Consider the following 20,248-nt stretch of genomic DNA (forward strand, 5'->3'; position numbering starts at 1 on the left):
TTTTAATATAGCAATTATGATATATTTAGTAGGTAGGGTTAAATTTTTAGTATTAATTGTGAATTTGTTTAAATATGATGATAATAATTTTTTGAGTTTTATGATTGATTTAATAAAAGTTAATTATTAATATTATTAGTTAATTATGAACTTTAATCAAATCAACTCTAAAATAAATTTTACAAGTACATGTATATGATAAAAAATATAACATGTTAGAAAAATATGTCAAATTTGGACGCCAAATAATAGTCTATAAATAATTTGTGTTATAAGATTCTAATTGCTTTTTATTTATTAATATATTGTTTGGTATTATATTTTAGAAAAAATTTATTAATATATAATCATATTGTACTTAAAATTATTTTTATTACAAAAACATTTAATAGAAAAATAAAATTTTAATGGATTTTGCTTTTTAGTCAAAATTAAGGTATTCACCGTCAATAGCATTGATTAATTCTCTCAACATAAATAATCTCTAAAGAAATAAATGACTGGTCATAAAATATGCTCTATTCTCATAAATACAAAGTAAACGCTCAACTTCATAATTAATAAATGAGATAACCACTACATCACAACTCATAAATTTTAATGCATTTTTAATTAAATTTACTTGAAATATTTTAGCTTTGAAGTTTATAAACTGGATATTAGTATGAAATAATTGTTGTATGCTCTAAAAAATGGTCATATGCATAATTCATGATTAATTTATTTGATCTATATTTAAATAAAAAATAATTTTGTACTTATAAATAGCAAGTTTGATCAAGTTAACCCGAATTAGTAAAACACCAAACCCAAAAACCAAGACACTTTTGAGTGAATTGGATATATTGGATTCCAGGAGTAGATTAATCCTTGAACGAATTGGATATATTGGATTTCAGGAGTAGATTGGGTGAACGAAAGATCCCCTGCCCCAGCCATCCCATATGCTAATGGTGCAGTTTTCCTTTCCCAAAGGTTTGGGAGCTTATCCTCCAAAGAGATTTAATACAGAAACAAGCATTGGGCTAGTTTTTTTTCCCTTTGATTTTGCTCAAAGAATTGAATCGCCATATAAATGTTACTCTACTATTAGTTACATAAGGTTACATAAAGTGGGAATAAAAGAGGGCTGAGAAGGATAAGGTTAAATCTGAAAAGGGATGCTTAATGCTGTTGGAAAGGGGATTTTAGCACCTTAAAGCTTGAAGGAATCCTTCAAAAAATTTTAAAAGGCCACAAGGTCTAGGATTTAGAGTTTTTCATCTGAAATTACCCGAGTTTGATGGAGGCATCAGTGCCATGATCACTAAACGTCCGGGTAAAAGCAGACTAATGCTCGGTAAGCCGAAGCAGGCTTTAGAGAGTAACCCTCAACTGGAACCAGATCCTGGACAAAAAGCTCCATTAGAGAATCTCATGAGCCTTCCCATAGTACCTGTTTATAAATGGAGCCTGCAAGGCAGAACCACCCAAAATAATAAATAAATGAAAAGTATAATTCAGAAAAATAACCAATCATACCATTATTCTAATTTTCTAAATGATTACTAATAGGGAAAGTGTCTAAAGATAAATTATTCTGCTTTTTCATTGATGACATTTAAATCATGAAATTTACCAATTTAACTTAAAATCCATGTATTTGGACAATGCTTGGAAGATTGCATCTCAAGAAATGACATGAGAGTAATGAAATGCTTTAATTCATCATGCAACAAGCTCTGGTAATTATAAAAGAAACCTTCAAAAAAGGGGAAAAAAAGACTATAAAGAAAACCTGCTTATAACTAATACAAATGTATGAAAAACAATTAGTGCTGATGAGACATGATGTTAAAACTATGTGTAAGGCAGTATTTCATAGAAACTTACTTTAACATTTGATACATCAGGAGTATCCGGAGTTTGAACTGGGTAGAACTTGTAAAATCTCATTTTCTCGAATGCTGCTTTAGTTTCCTGGCTCATTTCTTCGAGTGCTTTTTTGCGAGCTTCTCTTGCCTATAACAATGGAATTGGGTAAATTAGTTAGCCTACATCCAAATTCATCGTCCCTAACCAAAATATATTTTCACAAGTCAAGAAGCAATGTTGCCAACAATTACCTGCCGATTAGCTTTCTTCGCCTCTCGAACTTTCTCCTTGACAAACTCCTACAAGATCAAAAGCTCGTCGGGCTGAACTAGTAGTTGGAAGTACATAATACCTGCAATTTATTGGCTGATCTTCAAATGAAACTCACCTTAAAAGCATTTTTTTGATCTTTATCTAATTCATCTTCCTCGATCAGCTTATCAGTAAACTCCTGCAAATTGGTAGAAATAACAAGAACAAATGAACAGCCAAAGCTAAAATGATTGATCGAGTTTTAATAAATAAATAACCAAATATTGAAACAATACCAAGCTACCAGTTCACATTATTCAAATATCACAAAAAAATCATGCTAATTGGACAATAACATGATGATGAAAGAGTTAAGTCTTACTTCAAGCTCATCCAACTCCCAATCAAATTCACAAAAAACCTGCAAGACCGTAACGGATGTATCAATTTACGAAATATTTGGCAGATTATCCCAATAAAAATGGATACACGCAGTATAGTCAAGCACTGCCTGGACAATAAGGCACAACACAATCTAGCAAAAGCACCTCAAACCTCTCCAATCAAAATAATTCTTTAAGATGCAAGGACACATCAAACAAGCCGACTTTTCTTTTAATGAGATATTTTCATTTGAAGGACAGTTTACAGTTCAAAAATAAGAACTAGATTATGTCCATAAACTAACGATGCTTAGTTCTTGATCTCTTGTCAACTTTTTTAAACATCTACTATATAGCTCAAGTTTGCAAGTATAAGGATGCATTGTTACATTTCAGAAACCCACCCTCTGCAATGTTTGAACTTCAAGCCTCCAAGTTTTGACTGTTAGGAGTATCATAGATATATACATAAATACATATGCATGTGTCCATGGCTTGTTTTTTAACTCTTTGCTTCATTCATGCAAACACCTTTTTTCAGCCATGAGCCTTAAAACAGTGACTCAAACAAACCCTGAATGCAACAGTTCAATTACCAAAGCATGATAAGCTCAACCTCTAAAACCAACTCACTCCACCCAATAATGTCAAGAAAGTCTAGTGTCGATCATAGCTAGTTTTCTCAGAAAATATGAAAACCTTACCGGCTTTGGTTCTGCTGGAAAAATTATCTGAACCTCAGTGCTTTGTTCGAGTTCGTCTTCCTTCAAAGGCTGATAGAAATCTGTCGATAGAGGCATTCCAAACAACAGAGCAATAAATAAGGGTTCTTTTTCTTCGAATTTTCCTCTTTGACAAGTCATCGGGATAAGCAGCAGATAAGCGAAGTTATATATAATCCACAATTTAACATTCGGAGATATTTAGAGAACTCACAAGGCAAACAATACTCATATTTCTTGAGTCGGTCTATTTTCATTTGTTTCAAAGCAACCCTGCAGAAGGAATTTCAAATACAAAAAGTTAACCCAATATACACGCATGCATTGAAAACACACAAACACGGTTTAACACACCCACATTCAGGGGGAAATATGATAGAGAAAGACATTTGAAGTTAGTAAGTTTGCCCTGAAATAACTGTTTACTGTCCATGCAAGACAGAAATTAATGTTTGTTCAAAGTACATTATCAAATGGGCAACATTGCTCATGCACGAACATTACATAGTGTTCTACAGACATGGACATTTGAATAGGAAATCATAAGGTCCAAATATTATCAATGCAAATTGATAGGAAAGTGCTCAAGCCTTTGTGGATGACCACAAGGTTCAGTGATATTGTTATTTTCAATAAGCAGGACAGAAGTCTCTCAGTCTCAGCACTTCGTTTGGTGTACTGTTCAAGCATGGACACAACAACAAAGCTTATCAGAGTGCACTGACAACTCAAAGGAAACAAACCGGATTCCAGCACTTAAACCCTCCGGAGCACGTACACAACATACAAGTCTACCTTTAATATGGCAAAATTCTTTTAGAGAGGACCAAAAGCAGCAATGTGACCCAAGTTGACAATTTCAAACAAATAAAATTAAAGAGGATTGTAAGTGGTAGGCTGCATAATTATACCTTCTTTGCGTGCAACTTAAGATGAATATTTGAAATATCAGTCTATCTACTTGGCTGTCTCTGTAGAGGAATAAAAACATGCAAGCAAGTGAAAAATTGATTCAAAATCAAATTAAAGCAGTAGGCAATCATAATTTTGTTGTCCATTACGAGTAGAAAAGTGACAAGCTTTACCTAAAAATTACCAGTTTTTTTTCTCATTTACAATGTAAAGCTTTTGTATGTAACTCTCATTCATAGGAATATCAGTTTGTGGCATTAGTGTTTTTGGATTTAGCAAAAAAAGATTTCAAATCAAAATTAATAAAAACGAAAATAGATAATATTTCATTTATCAACTTGGCCAACTATATGGATTAACAAAATTAAATAATTCCCCTAAACAACTTTAAATCTGATCAGAAGAAAATGATCAAAACTGGGAACCTTTTCTCAAGTGGAATATATGGAACCCAATCCATTTTCATTTGTTTCATTGAAACAATCTCTTCAGTTTCTCTCTGCACCGAGTTAATACCAATCTTATCTGAAGGTGGGAAAGGAGACACAACCTGGAAAGAAGAACCAAAAGTCCAAGATTAGTTGATAAGAAAATACAACTAGATCATGGGGTAAAGAAGATAAATCAATCTCCTGAACCATTAATAATTATGTAGTTGCAGTGACCACTAAACAAAAAAACAAAGATGCAAAGTTATAAATCATAAAAGAAACAAAACTGAAGTGAGAAGATTTTAACTCTCCAACATTCAAGACTGTTCCTAATTTTGTCCATATTAAAAGTGATAGCACACTAACTCTTTCTATCAAAAGAAAAATACAAAACATTCGGATGGAAGCCCCAAGTTCAGAGATTCTAAGCTGACAACCGCAACTCAAATGTTAAAATGAGATCAGCAATGGAATATATAACTTCGAAACCACACAGAGGTACGGCTGAATAAGATTTTATTACAACTCCTCCCACTCATCACAAGTTGAAGAAGAAAGAAACATGCTTTGAATCAGTTTAGCATGACAAGCATTAAAATCACTTCACAACAATGTTAGAACTTACAGCCACAACCACAGGTATACAGATGACTTTGTTTTCTCCCTTGTAAGGAACCAGTTGAGCTACACAAATAAAAAATAACTAAAATTAACACAGCGTAAAAAGGGACAGATCAGAGTAAATTGAAACTACATGATGCAAGAAAGAAACTTACGGGAACGTGGCTCAAATCAAGAACTAACACACAAGGTCTCTTTCTTACCTTTTAACATGATAATAAATAATTAACAATAAAAGAGGTATTGCAGATGATGGCATAAAACCCCATTTTCTCCCTCACGAAACTACAATTTGTCTATATTAATGTGCAAAAAGAAAAAAAAAGGGCCAGGGCTGTGAGCTACTTACGCTCCGTACAACCAAAGAGATAAACTTTCTTCCCGTATAGCTTTCCTCCCTCTTCAAATGCATCCTGACCAGAAAAATGAACAGTAAAAAAGTATAGTCAGCTCTAAACCAAATTTCGGATATACTTGGGAGAAAACAAAAGCAGCAAACTAGCAACTAAAAATGAGAAAAGACCAAGCCAAAAAAACTCCTGCAACTCACTTCTAGATTCGAAAAGTTCCAGTTGAATTGGTAAACTGAGTCCAATTGATCCCACTTCCACACAACAAAAGAAAAAAGAAATGTAAGCAATAGAACTCAAATTCATTAAAAAGACAAACAAAAAATTATATTCAACGCACGAAATTCAAAATTCCAACCTCAGTTCCAACAGGAAATGCAGCTTTCCATAAGTCTTCCTGCAGAAAATAAATTGATAGTTTTCATCAAAATTTAATTTTTTTTTAAAAACAAAAATAAACCAAGACATCACTTCCACCCCCCCCCCAAAAAAAAAAAAGAAATTTAACTATCTCAATAAATAGAATTTAAGCTCCTTATTTGCATCCATTAAGCATTAATCTTCACATAAGAATGCGGAAAGCTCATATACTAAAATTTAAACTTCACCGCGGCGTTCTCCACAGTTAAAATCTCAAATATTAAGCTCAAAAAATAGCGCATAACCTAAATCTTTTAACCTTGTAACTATCCAGATATTCAGTAAACACGAAACTCATGATATGCATATAAAGAAAATTAAAATCCAAAACAACAAACTTAAAACATGGAAGAAAATAAAATGAAACGGAGAAATCATAGTACCAAGTTACGCTTATCTTCGAAGAACTCAGGCTGGGACTGAGGCTTGGAGGTCTTAGCACGCTTAGCTTTGGGAAGAGGTTTAAGGTTTTCCTTTTGACTCTCTTGTGAAGCTTTTACTTCATTTTCTTCTTGTTTCTGAGAAGCTGCTTTTCTCTTAGCTCCCTTCTTCATTTTGAATTTTTATTATTAAAGATGAAAAAGAAAACAAAGGCAAAGCAGGCGAGTCAATGAGAGAGAGCGAGTGTTATTTAGGGAGATTGGCGATGGATCCGTATTCAAATTCTATAGCGGCAACTGAACGATACTTTTTTCTTTTTCTGAAAGATGCAAGTAAACGATAGACAAAACTCAACTATTGTGGCGCTTTTCTGTTTTTGAAATTTTGGTGGCCGGCTCAACCGGCTGTTCCAAAAAAATTATATTTCAATTTGAATTTAATTAATTAGTTTTCACGTGACTTTATATTACAGTTGGATTTAAAAAATCTTTTTCGTCATGACTTTTTTTTTAGCAATTGCTCTGACTTGATATGTACAATTTTTTAAAAAATAATAAATCTGATATTTAACATTTAATTTACATTTTTCTTCAATGAAATTTGAACTTGCTATGTAATTTAAAGACATTAAACAAGACAAGTAGATTTTGATTGTTTCCTATGCTATAGAGAATAAGTATTCTTAATGTTGAAACGCATCACCCGCGGATCCGTGGCGCAATGGTAGCGCGTCTGACTCCAGATCAGAAGGTTGCGTGTTCGATTCACGTCGGGTTCAAATTCCCGATCAAAGCGGCTCCTTTTTAAGTTTTTTAAACTTTTGCTGATACTATCGATATTCATAAAAATGCCCCTAAAATTTCCCCCTTTTTTAAAATAAGTCCCTATCTCCTTCAAACAGAAAACCCTCCACCTTCTCTTCCTCATTTACCTAAAAATCCCTACAATTTTACACGCCTACCCGGAGCCAAGCACCTCGTCTCTCAACCCGACATCAGTTTGTGCAATTTATTTCATTTAACTTAAATGTAAGAATCTTTAGCAGTTTTTTTTCCTTCGAAGAATCTTTTGCAGATTTAAAATGTTAATGTAATTTCAGACAAAAATAATTGTGGTTTTCAGATTCTTTATTTTTCTATTTTTCTTGAATCACTCTGGTATTTTTATACACATACTCGGATATTGTAATTAAGATACAATGGAAAAACTTTTCAAAAAATAAACTATACTTAGTACCTGCATCAAAGCTATTGACATGACAATTAATACGGCAGAGTAACTAAATTAAACTTGGTTATTCAGTAAAAGAACAAGTTTAATAATTATATTTGATTTAAAACTTGATTATTCATTTTCGAATTCAAGTTTGAATTAGAAAACATATATATTCAATACTAACCAGAAAAAATAAAATTATTTATATTAAATATTAAAAGCTTGATTAAGCTAATGAGTTTCCTCGAGTTAAGCATCAATATACTAGAATTTGAGTCAAACAACTGAGTCAAATTCGAGAAGTAACAACACATCCTAATTTATAATTCAGAAGCAGGGTCATCTTCAAGATATCACAGTGTATTACAATAATAACCAGTCGTAGGATGATTCCAGGGCATACAGAAATTTCTGGCCATTGTGGCATCGATTTAAAGTCAATCACCCCTCCTCAGACTCTGCAAGCAGAATTTTCAGAAATGAGAAGTATGTGCAATTCAAGAACATCTTGCACATAAATGAAAACGCATCGACCGTTATGTTCAAATAAGCAAAACAAAATTGATTTGATTGTAGAACCACCCACGTGAGAAGCCAGGGTCAGACTGGCCTGCCAGCTTGATTCGTGCCGAGCTAGGCCAGCTCAAATTTGTAATACCTTGTCCAAGGCCAGCCATGTAAAGATAGTCCAGTCCTTGGATAGGATTAGTTGAGAGGTTTCAAATCAGTTCTATTTAATCAGCAGAAAACAAAATCAAGTTCCTGCAGAATATTGAATTTTATTTATTTGAAATGAGATAACCCCTCAAACTTAGAGCAGGTGCCAGAATTTTAAATCCTGGTCCTGCAGGATCAAACCCCACAAGGGGGACATGAGGCACTGGGCCAAAACCTGCATTGACCTTGAAAATTAGAAAGAAAATGGGAAAACATGACTAAAATGATACCATGTATGGCTTCCATATTTTCCTCTTTGTAGACACCAAGGGGTGATCCGTGGACTGAAAGAAGAATCTCCCCAGGCTTAGGCAACCTCTTTGTTTTGGGTGTCATTCCAATTGATAACCTTTGGCTGGTCACCTGAAATAATAGCAATATAAGATAAATCATTCAATTGAAGGTTTTTGTGGACAAAAAGATTATGCTATTCATTCTCAGGTGTGATTGCTGGATACAAATGTTTTTGACACAGATACTTTCAAATTTTTTGGAGTTAGTTTTCCAAACAATTTGAGGATCATATTTTTATACCAATGTCTAGATATGTGGTAACATTTTAGTTTTGTTAATACAATAGTAAAATTGCACTTTGACACCCAAAAATTTATAATTCAACTCCGACACCCCTAATATAAATTTCTGGTTTCACCCTATTGATCATTGACTGAATTTTGCAATGATATTATCTAATGATTGAACATTTCATAAGAAGAAGCTTTTGCCTTCCCCCATTTTCTTTTCAGTCCAATGACTAAGTTATATAAACAAGGGGGCCACTTTGTCCTCAATAGTTGGAACAAGCACAAAAGGACTTAAACAGCAAAACTAGCATATACAACTAGGAACAAGCTTTCACAGTTTAAATTTTCCCTACCAATTACAAATGGTCTTCTTCATCATAATGAACCATTTTCCCTTTTCCAGCTATCATTTTGATATTAAGTAAAACTTAAAATCATCATAAGAAACTTCAGCCCTTCCGAATCGTGCAAAATGTTAACAACAATCATTTCAGGGAAGCTTCAACAGTTCAAAAATGGAGAAAAGTGATGAAAACCAAGTTATCATTACCGATGCAATCTCCCCGGCCGCCCCAACACACAAATAAAATGATAAATTGGAATCCTGGTTTACAAACAAAAGAGGTTGAAATATTATGGAAAAAGAAAGTACAAACCCCAGGAGTTTGAAGACCATCATGCATTCCAAACATCTGACTCTCAGATGTTCCCTCCAAAACCTGCAAAACAGAAACGTTTAAGTTGAAACTTTATAATGAACTGTTTGGTCTATAACATAACATCAATGAATAGATGACAGGTCAAACATGCTTTAATGTACTGATTGCCTACATCTTGCAACAATACACAAAAAAGGGTATGTGTTAAACCCCAAAGAAACCCAATTTTTGTTTGTCTATAATTAAATCATGATCAGTACGAGGATTGAAATTTGTGTCTCGGAAAAAAAGAGATGCAAAATGACATAGAAAATAATAATACGCAAGAATAAAGGAAGCCTCCATTCTTCAAGTTAATAACACATGCAGCAACATCCAATCACCCCTTAAATATTGTATAGCTACTCAGTCTTTAAAGAATAAACTAATCTATTTTCTACTATTTTCTGAGTTTTTGATGTAGGGTAAAGAGAACATACAAAGTCCTTGATTTGTTGACTGTCAACCCGTAGAAGGCTCTTTCTGGCTGCCATCAATAAAGCAACTCATTTCAGACAAAATCAATATGAAATATCAAAATTGATGTTAGCATCATAAATTGCGTAAGTTTTAAAGCTACCTGCTTCAGTTGAAAACTCAAAGCCACTGAATGATGGAATGGAAGGGCGGTTTGCATAAACTAAGGACATACGATGTAAAAGAGAAGCGTGTACATCTCTTCCATCAGCACCGTGAATGGAGATGTTGCCATCCTCGTGTTTCCATTGCACTTCGAACTGTCCATTTTCTGCATTTCTTACTATTGATAGATTTGGGAGATTTTCATTAAAAAATTGCAATGCAGGTGTTTGAAGCTGCTCTTCGCTGAAGTATGAGCGTAATAATCGCAAAGCAGTCAGCATATGTTCAATCTCTACATCACGAACAGCCCTAATTGCAGCACATTGCCGCTCAACTGTTACAGAAAAGCAAAACAATTGAATGACATAAACATGTGAGCAATTTCAAAGCAGTTTCCATAGTTTATTCGCTTAAAACTTATATCCCCAAAAGGTGCTCTAAAACAAAATTAATGATAAAATGCACAAATACCCAACCTATAATACCAATTCAAAACAGTTTCCACGGTTTAATTACATATTTATATCCCCGAAAGGTGGTCTACAACAAAATGAATGGCAAAATGCACAAATACCCAAAATATAATATAAATTCAAAAATATTTCTGCTATATAAAAACGTGATTCAAGAGCAAATTATACCTTCCTGATAGATTAATCCGGATATATTCTCCTCATTTTGGTCCTCCTTTTTGTCATTTCTTTCTACTTCGCATTCAGCTGATGCTGGAACTTCTTTAACAGTTTTTTTGGCTCTACGTTTCGCCATTTGCACGGATTTTTCTTGGGTTTATCGCCCTAAAGTAGATTAAGCACATAAACGTTCAAGATTTGAAATTTTGAAGAGAAAAAAACCCGGTTCGGCACCGAGATTTCTTCATCCACGGAAAGCGCCGCTACAATTGAACTAAAAATGAAATTAACAACAAATCCTCGACTCATCTAGGGATCACAAAAGAAATAATAAATAAAAGGAAAAAAAAAAAGCAGACCTGAAATTACAGTTTTAGAGAAGAATTTCGTCGGAGATGTGGAAGTAGGTCGAGTAGTCAATTTTTTTCAGAAGAAGAGAAAGTCCCGCCTTCTTCTTTTGAATTTCCTGTAATTTCGAAGGATTTTTAAATATAAACTCTTTTTTGAGGGAAAATTTAAATGGGTAAAATAATACTAGTCACCTAGTTTTTTTTTTTTTTCATCAAACTATTAAAAATTACAAAATAATTATTTAATTATTTAATATTATCTTTTTCGGTCACTAGTCTCTAATGATGGCAAGTTTTTAAATTTGCATAATAGCATCTTTAACTTTCAATATTTATAAAATATGTCAATTTAATCTCGATTCTTACAAAGTTTAATCCTCAACATTTACACATTGTATAATTTAGTTTTTTTTGTTTTGTAATTCTTCTTTTCTTTAGGTGGATTTTATCAAGGGTGAAGCCAAAAATTTTTTAGGGTGGGATAGTCTATATTTTTGTCATTTTTAAATGATGAAATCAAAATTTTATCATTTGAAGGCTACAATGTAATTTTACCATTATTAATTTAAAAAATTTATAATTTATAAAGGGGCCTAAATAAAAACTTTTTCATTTTAGGGAGGCCGAGCCTGCCAACCCCCTGACTCCACCAAATTTTATTCTCTTTGTTCTAAAAGCCATGGGGTTCCCTAAGTAGTTTGTCAAGTGAATTGTTACTTGTATCACTACTTTTAAGTTTTCCATGTCCCTTAACGTAAGACTTACTAATTTTTTTAGAGAGGAATAAGGCAGGGTGATCTTTCTCCTTACCTTTTTTTTATTGTTGCAATGAATGTATTATGGAGTTTTCAAATATCACCCTAAATGCTTTAGAGATAAGTTTTCTCATGCAGACGATCTTCTCATATTTGCAAAGAATTTTGTTGATTCTATGGTGGGTATTTAGTGTATACTAAATTTAGTTGTAGGCCGGACCACCTGCCTAGACCTGAAAGCACACTTAAAAAGTGAGAGGGTTTGGACAAAATATAAGATCCGAAAAATAGACTTGAGTAAATTTCAATGTCCATTTTCTATATGTGTTGGGTCTTGGGCAATATTTTTTACCTGAGTTTGGTCCAGCCCGACTCAAATATATTATGTTATAAAAAGAATATATTAATATTATATGTTGAATAATAATTATAAATTTATATTAAATCACTAACCTAATAACAATTAAACTCATTACCTAAAAAAAAGCTTATCCAACTAAATAACCCAACCCAATATATAAAATTTTTAAAATAATATTTAATACAATAAAATGTTTATTATATTTATTTGTATTTTTTAATATAAACATTTTTAATGTATTTTTAATTTGTTAAAAGCTTTTATTTTAGCATTTTTTAGTACATTTAGTGTATTATATTTTTTAAATAATTGTTTTTAAATAAAACTAATCTAAATAATCAAATATGGGTGGGCTAGGTCGGGCCCAAGATCACTTTTTTAAATTGGATTGGGCTTGGATAAAAAAATAAACTTATTTTTTGGGCCGAGCTGAATCTGAACTTAAAAAAATGATCTAAATACCTTAGATGAGCACAATTTGACCCTTGAACACCTATACCACCAAAAGAGTTGGTTTTCTAATTTGTAGGTTAATGCTTTAAAAAGTGAGCTCTTTATTGCTAGTGTTTCTGAAGAAGAGGTGGAACTTATGAGAAGCATTATTGGTTTCAAGATTGGTCAACTTCCTATTAGATATTTGGGTGTGCCCCTTGTATCTAGGAAACTGACGTTTTCAAACTATAGAGCTTTGATTTATAAGATATTGGTTAAGGTCACTGGCTGGTCTGCAAGGCATCTGAGTTATGCTGGAAGGCTTCAACTTATAAAGTTGTTGTATCCAGTATGTAGTCTTATTGGTGCAGACAGTTTCTTCTTTCAAAAGCTATTTCTCAAATTTGTGCTTGGTTGATGGGTGTCGAATCCACCAATATAAACCTACGCCTTAGTTTGCAAATTATGCAGTATAAGGAGTAGGGCCGATCCCTCATAGACTGGTTTACTGTAAATTGTTGCTCGCTTGACCAGATTTATGTCGGGACAACTGTCGTGCCCAAGACGTCGGGGATAAAAATTTGAAAACACAAATTAATGAAAAAATAACGTCAAAAGTAAAAGTTGAAAACAGAATAATAAAAACCGTGAAATAAATATTAAGAAAAATTAATTAGAATAAGCTCGGCTTTAGGCACAAATTTTCCTCGTCTTTGAACCGATCCTCGAAATTGGATGAACTCCTCTTTTCCAATAAGCTAGTTATAGCTACCAAGGACGCCTCGGACACCAACCATTCCTTGTGTAAATTAGTTATGGAACGTCCAATAACTAAGTCTTACCGATCGAACAACGTTCGTGATTTAGAACTCCGGCAACTTTACGTTCTAGAAGAGCCTAGCTCGAACCAATGCCCTCAACCGCGTGGGACATTTAAATCCGGTTACTACTTCCCTTGACGGAACCAAACAGCAATCTCCACTTGGCACGCCAATGTGTTCACAGAAAACCGATTAGAAACGTTCCTTTCGGAATTTTAACTGTATGTCTAACCACACTAAATCAAACGACGTCTTTTTTGACTTAGTGTTGATTTGACTTTATGAGTTGACAAAATCATACTCTTAATCCGGATAAGTAATAAGTACTAGAATTTTAGGAGTTAAATGGCTCGGGTTCGTAACTCACGGGTTTTGACGAGGCTAATTTTGGCCTAAAGCTGAAAATGAGTTTAGTTGGCTAAGGTTTGGGGCATGTTGGTATTTGATAAATTAAATAAGGTAGAAATGGTGAAAAGATGGGTGATGTGATTGAGTATGGGGGTGGAAAAAAAATATTAAAGTGGGGTGGTTGAAAAAGGGATTTTGAAAAATGAGTTGTAAATGGTAAGTAGTAACAAGCTGGAAGTTTTAGGAATTGAGAGTTAAATAAACTAAAGACAATAAATAAATTTGTGAAAAGTTGAAAATAAAGGTGAAATGGATGGAGGCTACTGGAACTAATAAATTGAAGGAAAACAAACTAAAGAAACAACAAAGGCTACGTGAGAAATGAGAGAATTGACAGATAAAAGCTTAATATTTTTGATTGATGAATAAATGAACAATACAAGCTCTATCTATACTAGTGGATTTACTAAATTAGGAGCCAACTAGTCATAGAAAATTAAGGAAAAACTATCCCATAATAAAATAAATCCCAAAATAATCTCCCCCACTAAGTCAACAAAATTTTCAGCAAATTAATATTGGAAAAATTCTACTTTGGCCCTCATTCTTTGCTTCTTTCTTTAATTTGGCCCAATTGTTTACTTTTTCTTCTATTTAGCCCCAAATTACATTCCTGCACAAAATTCAATAAATATGGCAAAATTAGTGGTGCATTCTCATAAATTAACCAATTTAGTTACATAAAATATGTAACTTTAGCATTTAATCATTGGTTCTTTTGGAAAGGTCAAAATTGGGTTGCACATGGTGCTAGGGTAAGCTGGTATCTAATATGTTCTCCCAAATGTTGGGGTTGAGGAATCTTGAAGTATGGAATAAGGCTTGCATTTTGCATTACGTTCGAAGAATCGTTGCAGAGGAAGGTTCTCTTTGGATTGTTTGTATTAAGAAGTATGTTATGAAGGGAAGAAGCTTTTGGGATGTTGCTCCTAATTCTACAAGTAGCTGGAATTGGAGAGGAATGCTTAAGTTGAAGGAGTTAGCTGCCGGTAATGTGCAAAGAATTTTGGCTATAAGATAGCTTATTCAAGACTGTGGGAGGATACTAGAGGAAAGGGAAGGAACGTGTGCTGACATAGATTGTTGTGGTTCTCTTTGCATGTTTCTAAGCATTCTATTGTTGCTTGGATGCTAATTTTGAGTAGGTTGCCTACTAGGGATTGATTTGTGTCAATACTTACTGCTTGCTTTGTTCTAGGGTTGCTGAAATTAGAAATCATATTTTTTTAATATGATTTTTCGAAGGTCTCGGAAATGGTATTGCAGCTTTGCAACACTAATAGAGCTATAGGAGCTTGGGAACAGGAGTTGGCTTGGGCTGTCTCTAAATTCAAAGGCAAGTTCCTTGTGTCATGCTTAAATTAGCATGGAGTGCATATATTCATTCTATATGGGGTGAGAGGAACGGGAGATATCTTGGCAAGCCTCATTCAGCTGAAGGTGCAATCTTGATGAAGGTTAAGCAAATTGTACAAACAAGGTTGATGGGTAAGCAAATCAACTGAGTGGATAATGTTAAATATTCACATTTGTTCAATTTGGAGTCTGATTGAAATGCAAAGAATATTGTTTTGGTTTTTGTATGTTTGTAAGATTTTGATTGTAGCAGTTAATTGATTCAGGGTAATGAAATGCAATTATCTAAAAAAATACAAGAATTAATTAAAATACAGAGACCAAAGGCAAAAATTAACCCAAAAAAAGAAGTGAAGTCCCCAATGTCAATGGACAAAAATGATTTAAGGCTCCATCTCGAAAACGACAAAATGCGCGCATGGATCAAATTTTACTCTTTAAATATTTTTATAATGTTTATATATTATATTAATTGTAATTTTGTTTATTTTAGATTATTCAAAATATTTAAATTACTTTTTAATATTATAAAATTACAAAATAATTTCCTCGTATCGATCATTATATTTTTGGTCGTGTTTGTGTAATTGAGATACCTTTTAGTTCGTGCATTCCGGAATAATGATGAATCCCAAAAAGCTAGTTCTTTTGGGACTTTTAAGTAATTTGCCTAAATGCTGAGCAATGGAGATGGGCCCCTGGAGCTTAAATTTCAAGGCATGATCTAATAGAAAAAGTAAGTTCAAAGTTTTGTTTCAAATGTCTTCAAGTGTTTTAAGGATTAAGGATTGAGTTATTTATTTATTAAGTGATTTTCAATTTTTTTATAACTTATATGTGAGTTTTTTTTAATTTTTTTTTGGTCTATGTATTTTTTTTTCTTTGCGATACTTTATTCTATTTATAAATAAATTGAATATAACTTTAAAAAAATAAATTATACCAACTCAAAGCTACTAAACTATTTAAACGTTTTCATTTAAGTCACCGAACTATTAAAATAATTATTGTATGATATTCTCTGTTCGTATTGTCTGCATCAATTGAAAGCTCTCATTTTTCTTCTCTTCATCAGTTCAAATTTTTTTCATGAAATAGCTTTCTTCTTCAATCTCTGACATTGACCGTCAGATCAACTTGGAATTAAGGTATGTTCTTTTACTTATCGATGTGTATTTATCTACCGTACTAATTATCGAATTATTACTTAGAATTAACTAGCTGAAATTTAAAAAAAAAACTTATCAACCTAATGATTTAAATAAATTTTTTTGAATAATTTAATAATTATTTAATAATTTTTTAAAATTAAACAACCAAGAGTTAATCTTATTAATGATTTAATAAACTTTCACTTAATTAAAAGGAAAACATGAAACATGCGGACCGGTTCACATTTAGGTAACCTTTTATTGTTTCTATTTCATCCTTTTGTTTTTGTCGTTTTGCAAAGTCAGCAATATTTCCAATATTTGAGCTGTCATTATGTTGAAATGTTTTATCATTTCAAATACTGTAATGCAAATTCTCTTCCTAATGCCACAGTTTTCAGACTACTTTGAGAATTATTTGATATTTTCGATTATGTTTGACTATATTTCCCATTTCCACTACTTTATATTAACACCATTGTTTGAATTTTAACTCGACTAATATAAGTATAGTTGTCAATATAAGTTGAGTGTGTTAAAGATATTATCCTCTTATTCATGAGTTGGGAGAATCTATGGATAGTTCTAAATATATTATCAAAAGAGCAGATATGATAAAAAATATCGTGCTTTATATTTTTATTAATTATTAATACATATAATAATATAATTTTACAAGAAGAAAAAATTAAGACCCAACCAGTCGTTTTTATTCATTACTTTTAATTAAAATTTCCAATTCCCAATCTTCAAATATTTGTTTCTTATGTATATGTCGTATGATTTTGAAGTCTTATTGGAGCATATATTAATTTAATTTTGTATAAAGTAAAAGGATAATATATTGATATTTACTATTAAAATATAAAAATATTGATTTTATTTTGTTGATTTTATCATTTATAAAGATAATTCGTTTCAAGATTTATAGTTGGATTTGAATTTTTCAAGAGTAAAAACTGAAAATCAGAAGGAAAAATTTGATTATCATGCAATCCCTCTTACATAAAAAAAAAATGTCAATTTAATTTTTGTTGGTGTGATTAGGGAACTGCACCAAATACTTGATAGCTTTTACAGAAATATTTCAAATTTACTCACACTTAATGCAGTTGCCAAAGGGTTTTTGCTTGGATTATAATTTTAGTAGCTAAGCGACTCAAACTATTGTTTTTTAATGTTTGATTTCACACACACACACACACACACATATATATATTATGCAGAGGAACATTGACTCTGAAGGAACTTGTTTTTTAAGCTCCAATTACAGAAACTTAATTCATCTTTGAACGAAATAGGACAAAATAGAGAAGAAGCATGTCATGTGAGTAATTCTTGTCTTCCTTTTTGTTTCCTTTCACACAATAATGTTTCTTTTTGTGTGTGTTGTTTTAATTCAACACTGTTTTTATTCCATTCTTTTTGTTGCAGTTCTGAGATTGTTATGCACCTCCATTGCATTTCTATTTGTTCTGTTGTCGCCTGCTGCTTCAAATATAAGTAGTTCTACCAAACGGCGACGAGAGGAAGTCGTTGCGCATCGAGGTGCTGTTGCTACTGACGATGGCCGATGTTCGAAAATTGGGGTTGATGTTCTTCGGATCGGAGGTCATGCAGTTGATGCAGCGGTGGCTGCTTCGCTGTGCTTGGGCGTTGTAAGCCCTGCATCGAGTGGCATAGGTGGAGGAGCCTTTATGCTACTAAGGGAAGCTAATGGGAAAGCACAAGCATTTGATATGAGAGAAACAGCGCCATTGAAAGCTTCCATGGTGCATATACTAATTGATACACGAAATTTACTTCAATTTTCTTCATTGTTAATTTCATTTCCTTCCACTTTTTCAGAACATGTATGCTGGAAATGCTGCTTTAAAGGCAACGGGAGCTCTCTCTGTAGCAGTGCCAGGGGAACTTGCAGGCCTTCACAAAGCTTGGAAACAACATGGGAGGCTTCCATGGGAACGGCTCGTGAAACCGGCCGAGATTCTTGCTCGAAAAGGGTTCAAGATTTCGCCATATCTCCGAACTCAGATGGAAAGTTCGAAATCAGCAATATTGGCAGATAAAGGGCTCCGAGAGGTCTTCACATCAAATGGGGAGCTTCTGCAAGTAGGTGACATATGTTACAACAAGAAACTAGCAGAAACTCTTCGAAAGATTTCAATATACGGTACCAAGCCATTCTATAATGGATCCATTGGATTGAATCTGGTAAGAGATATTCAAAGAGCTGGAGGGATAATGACATTAGATGACTTGAAGAGGTACGAAGTTAAAATGAGGGAACCAATCTCAGCTAATATTCTAGGCCTTAAAGTTCTTAGTATGCCACCTCCTTCCTCTGGGGGTGTTTCAATGGTGCTTGTAAGTGTAACCTGGTTTTAATTTATCAAAACAGTGAAAGAAAAGGGAAATTTTAGAACTTGACTGTTTTTTTTCTTGTTTTAACAGGCATTGAACATTCTTACACAGTATGCAGTCCCTTCCGGTCTTTTGGGGTCGCTTGGAATCCATAGATTAATCGAATCCTTGAAGCATGCATTTGCTGTGAGGATGAATTTAGGTGATCCAGAATTCGTCGATGTTTCGAAATTCGTAACTGATATGATCTCTCTTGAGTTTGCAAAGAAGTTGAAGAGCACAATCTATGACAACATGACTTTTGGCCCCAATCACTACGGTGGAAGGTAAAATCATTTTTACATTTTTATATCCTCATGATTTGCTTTCTTCCATGTGATCAACTTTTGTTGGCAGGCGGAGGTGGAGCCAAGTTCATGATCATGGAACTAGTCATATATCCATTGCTGATAGCTATCAAAACGCAGTTTCTATGACTACTACAGTAAATGCATATTTTGGATCAAAAATACTGTCGCCAAGTACTGGAATAGTCCTCAATAATGAAATGGATGACTTCTCCATGCCTATAAACAGTTCCAGAAATACGCCTCCACCAGCACCACCCAACTTCATCCGCCCTGGGAAAAAGCCTTTATCGTCTATGACACCCACTATTGTGTTGAAGGTTTGTTAATTCAATGACTTCAAAAGCATAATCTAATCCCATTTTGGAAACTGGTTCTCAGTGAGGTGTTTTATAGGATGAGAAGTTGAAAGGAGTGGTTGGTGCAAGTGGGGGATCCAATATCATTGCAGCGACTACTGAGGTTTTCTTGAACCATTTCGCTCGAGGGATGGATCCGCTCTCGTCTGTAATGGCTCCCAGGATCTACCATCAGGTTTTCTTTCCAAAGAAAAATACGAAAAATTTGGCATTGAGTTTTTTGATCCATTAAGCTTAGAACGTCTGTTTGATGCAGCTGATACCCAATGTGGTGATATACGAGAATTGGACGACAGTGACTGGAGATCACTTCGAAGTTTCAAGTAGCATCAGGAGTGACCTTCAAAAGAAGGGTCATACTTTACGAGGCCTAGCCGGTGGGGCGATTAGCCAATTTATAGTTCATAAATTGGAAGGTCGTAAGGGCAAGGGAAGCAGTGGAGAACTTGTAGCAGTCAGTGACCCTAGAAAAGGAGGGATCCCTGCTGGTTTCTGATCCGGCGTTTTCGTGCTCACTTCTATTAGTATTATTATTCTCTTTTGCTTGTAGAATCAAACCCAGTTTTGCTAAAATTAACCTAGTTAATTTCAGTCCAGTAATTATCTACCAAAAAACCTATGAATCCTTGTCATTCTCTTCGAACAGTATGTTTGTGAACCCTGTATCACTTTAGCGTCTTACTAGTGAACAACCTCATTATTTTAACTAGGAAACTAGGTCATTTCTTATGCTCACTTATTGTTCGATGAAATGACACTTAAGAGTGTTCTCTCATTAACACCGGTGCCTGGCCCTGCCCGGATATATTTTTAATACAAATTCCTTACCCAAATCAAATCAGGCAATTCA

At 33.5% G+C, this 20,248-nt stretch overlaps 3 protein-coding genes and 1 non-coding gene across 6 annotated transcripts; 2 read left to right on the forward strand and 2 right to left on the reverse strand.

Annotated features, from left to right (window-relative positions):
* Nucleotides 1-863: 863 nt before the first annotated feature.
* Nucleotides 864-6,716, reverse strand: LOC105802291 (protein HEAT INTOLERANT 4). Its single transcript, XM_012633854.2, has 14 exons — nucleotides 6,329-6,716; nucleotides 5,884-5,922; nucleotides 5,726-5,779; nucleotides 5,525-5,588; nucleotides 5,180-5,238; nucleotides 4,549-4,673; nucleotides 4,123-4,182; nucleotides 3,426-3,484; nucleotides 3,194-3,273; nucleotides 2,489-2,527; nucleotides 2,243-2,305; nucleotides 2,106-2,153; nucleotides 1,873-2,001; nucleotides 864-1,452 (listed from the first exon to the last, which is right to left on the reverse strand). The coding sequence occupies exons 1-14, from the start codon at nucleotides 6,497-6,499 to the stop codon at nucleotides 1,405-1,407; spliced, it is 1,038 nt and encodes a 345-aa protein (XP_012489308.1). The 5' UTR covers nucleotides 6,500-6,716; the 3' UTR covers nucleotides 864-1,404.
* Nucleotides 6,717-7,032: 316 nt separating this feature from the next.
* On the forward strand, nucleotides 7,033-7,104 carry TRNAW-CCA (transfer RNA tryptophan (anticodon CCA)). The gene has a single exon. It is a non-coding gene; the product is annotated as a tRNA-Trp (tRNA).
* Nucleotides 7,105-7,721: 617 nt separating this feature from the next.
* On the reverse strand, nucleotides 7,722-11,202 carry LOC105802289 (uncharacterized). 3 transcript variants are annotated; one of them, XM_012633850.2, is made up of 7 exons: nucleotides 11,054-11,202; nucleotides 10,704-10,859; nucleotides 10,061-10,396; nucleotides 9,921-9,967; nucleotides 9,439-9,501; nucleotides 8,489-8,621; nucleotides 7,722-7,999 (listed from the first exon to the last, which is right to left on the reverse strand). In XM_012633850.2, the coding sequence occupies exons 2-7, from the start codon at nucleotides 10,828-10,830 to the stop codon at nucleotides 7,983-7,985; spliced, it is 723 nt and encodes a 240-aa protein (XP_012489304.1). In that variant the 5' UTR covers nucleotides 10,831-10,859; nucleotides 11,054-11,202; the 3' UTR covers nucleotides 7,722-7,982. The 3 variants fall into 3 exon arrangements, with proteins under 3 accessions (XP_012489304.1, XP_012489303.1, XP_012489305.1); XM_012633849.2 differs by having other exon boundaries at nucleotides 10,704-10,957; nucleotides 11,054-11,190; XM_012633851.2 differs by having other exon boundaries at nucleotides 10,704-10,968; nucleotides 11,054-11,186.
* Nucleotides 11,203-17,502: 6,300 nt separating this feature from the next.
* On the forward strand, nucleotides 17,503-20,133 carry LOC105802287 (glutathione hydrolase 1). Its single transcript, XM_012633848.2, has 7 exons — nucleotides 17,503-17,655; nucleotides 17,763-18,100; nucleotides 18,177-18,695; nucleotides 18,783-19,018; nucleotides 19,089-19,359; nucleotides 19,436-19,573; nucleotides 19,655-20,133. Exons 1-7 carry the CDS (start codon nucleotides 17,649-17,651, stop codon nucleotides 19,892-19,894), a joined length of 1,749 nt encoding a protein of 582 aa, XP_012489302.1. The 5' UTR covers nucleotides 17,503-17,648; the 3' UTR covers nucleotides 19,895-20,133.
* The last annotated feature ends 115 nt before the right edge of the window (nucleotides 20,134-20,248 follow it).

The sequence above is a fragment of the Gossypium raimondii genome, chromosome 11 (assembly GCF_025698545.1).
Source record: "Gossypium raimondii isolate GPD5lz chromosome 11, ASM2569854v1, whole genome shotgun sequence".
Lineage (NCBI taxonomy): Eukaryota > Viridiplantae > Streptophyta > Magnoliopsida > Malvales > Malvaceae > Gossypium > Gossypium raimondii.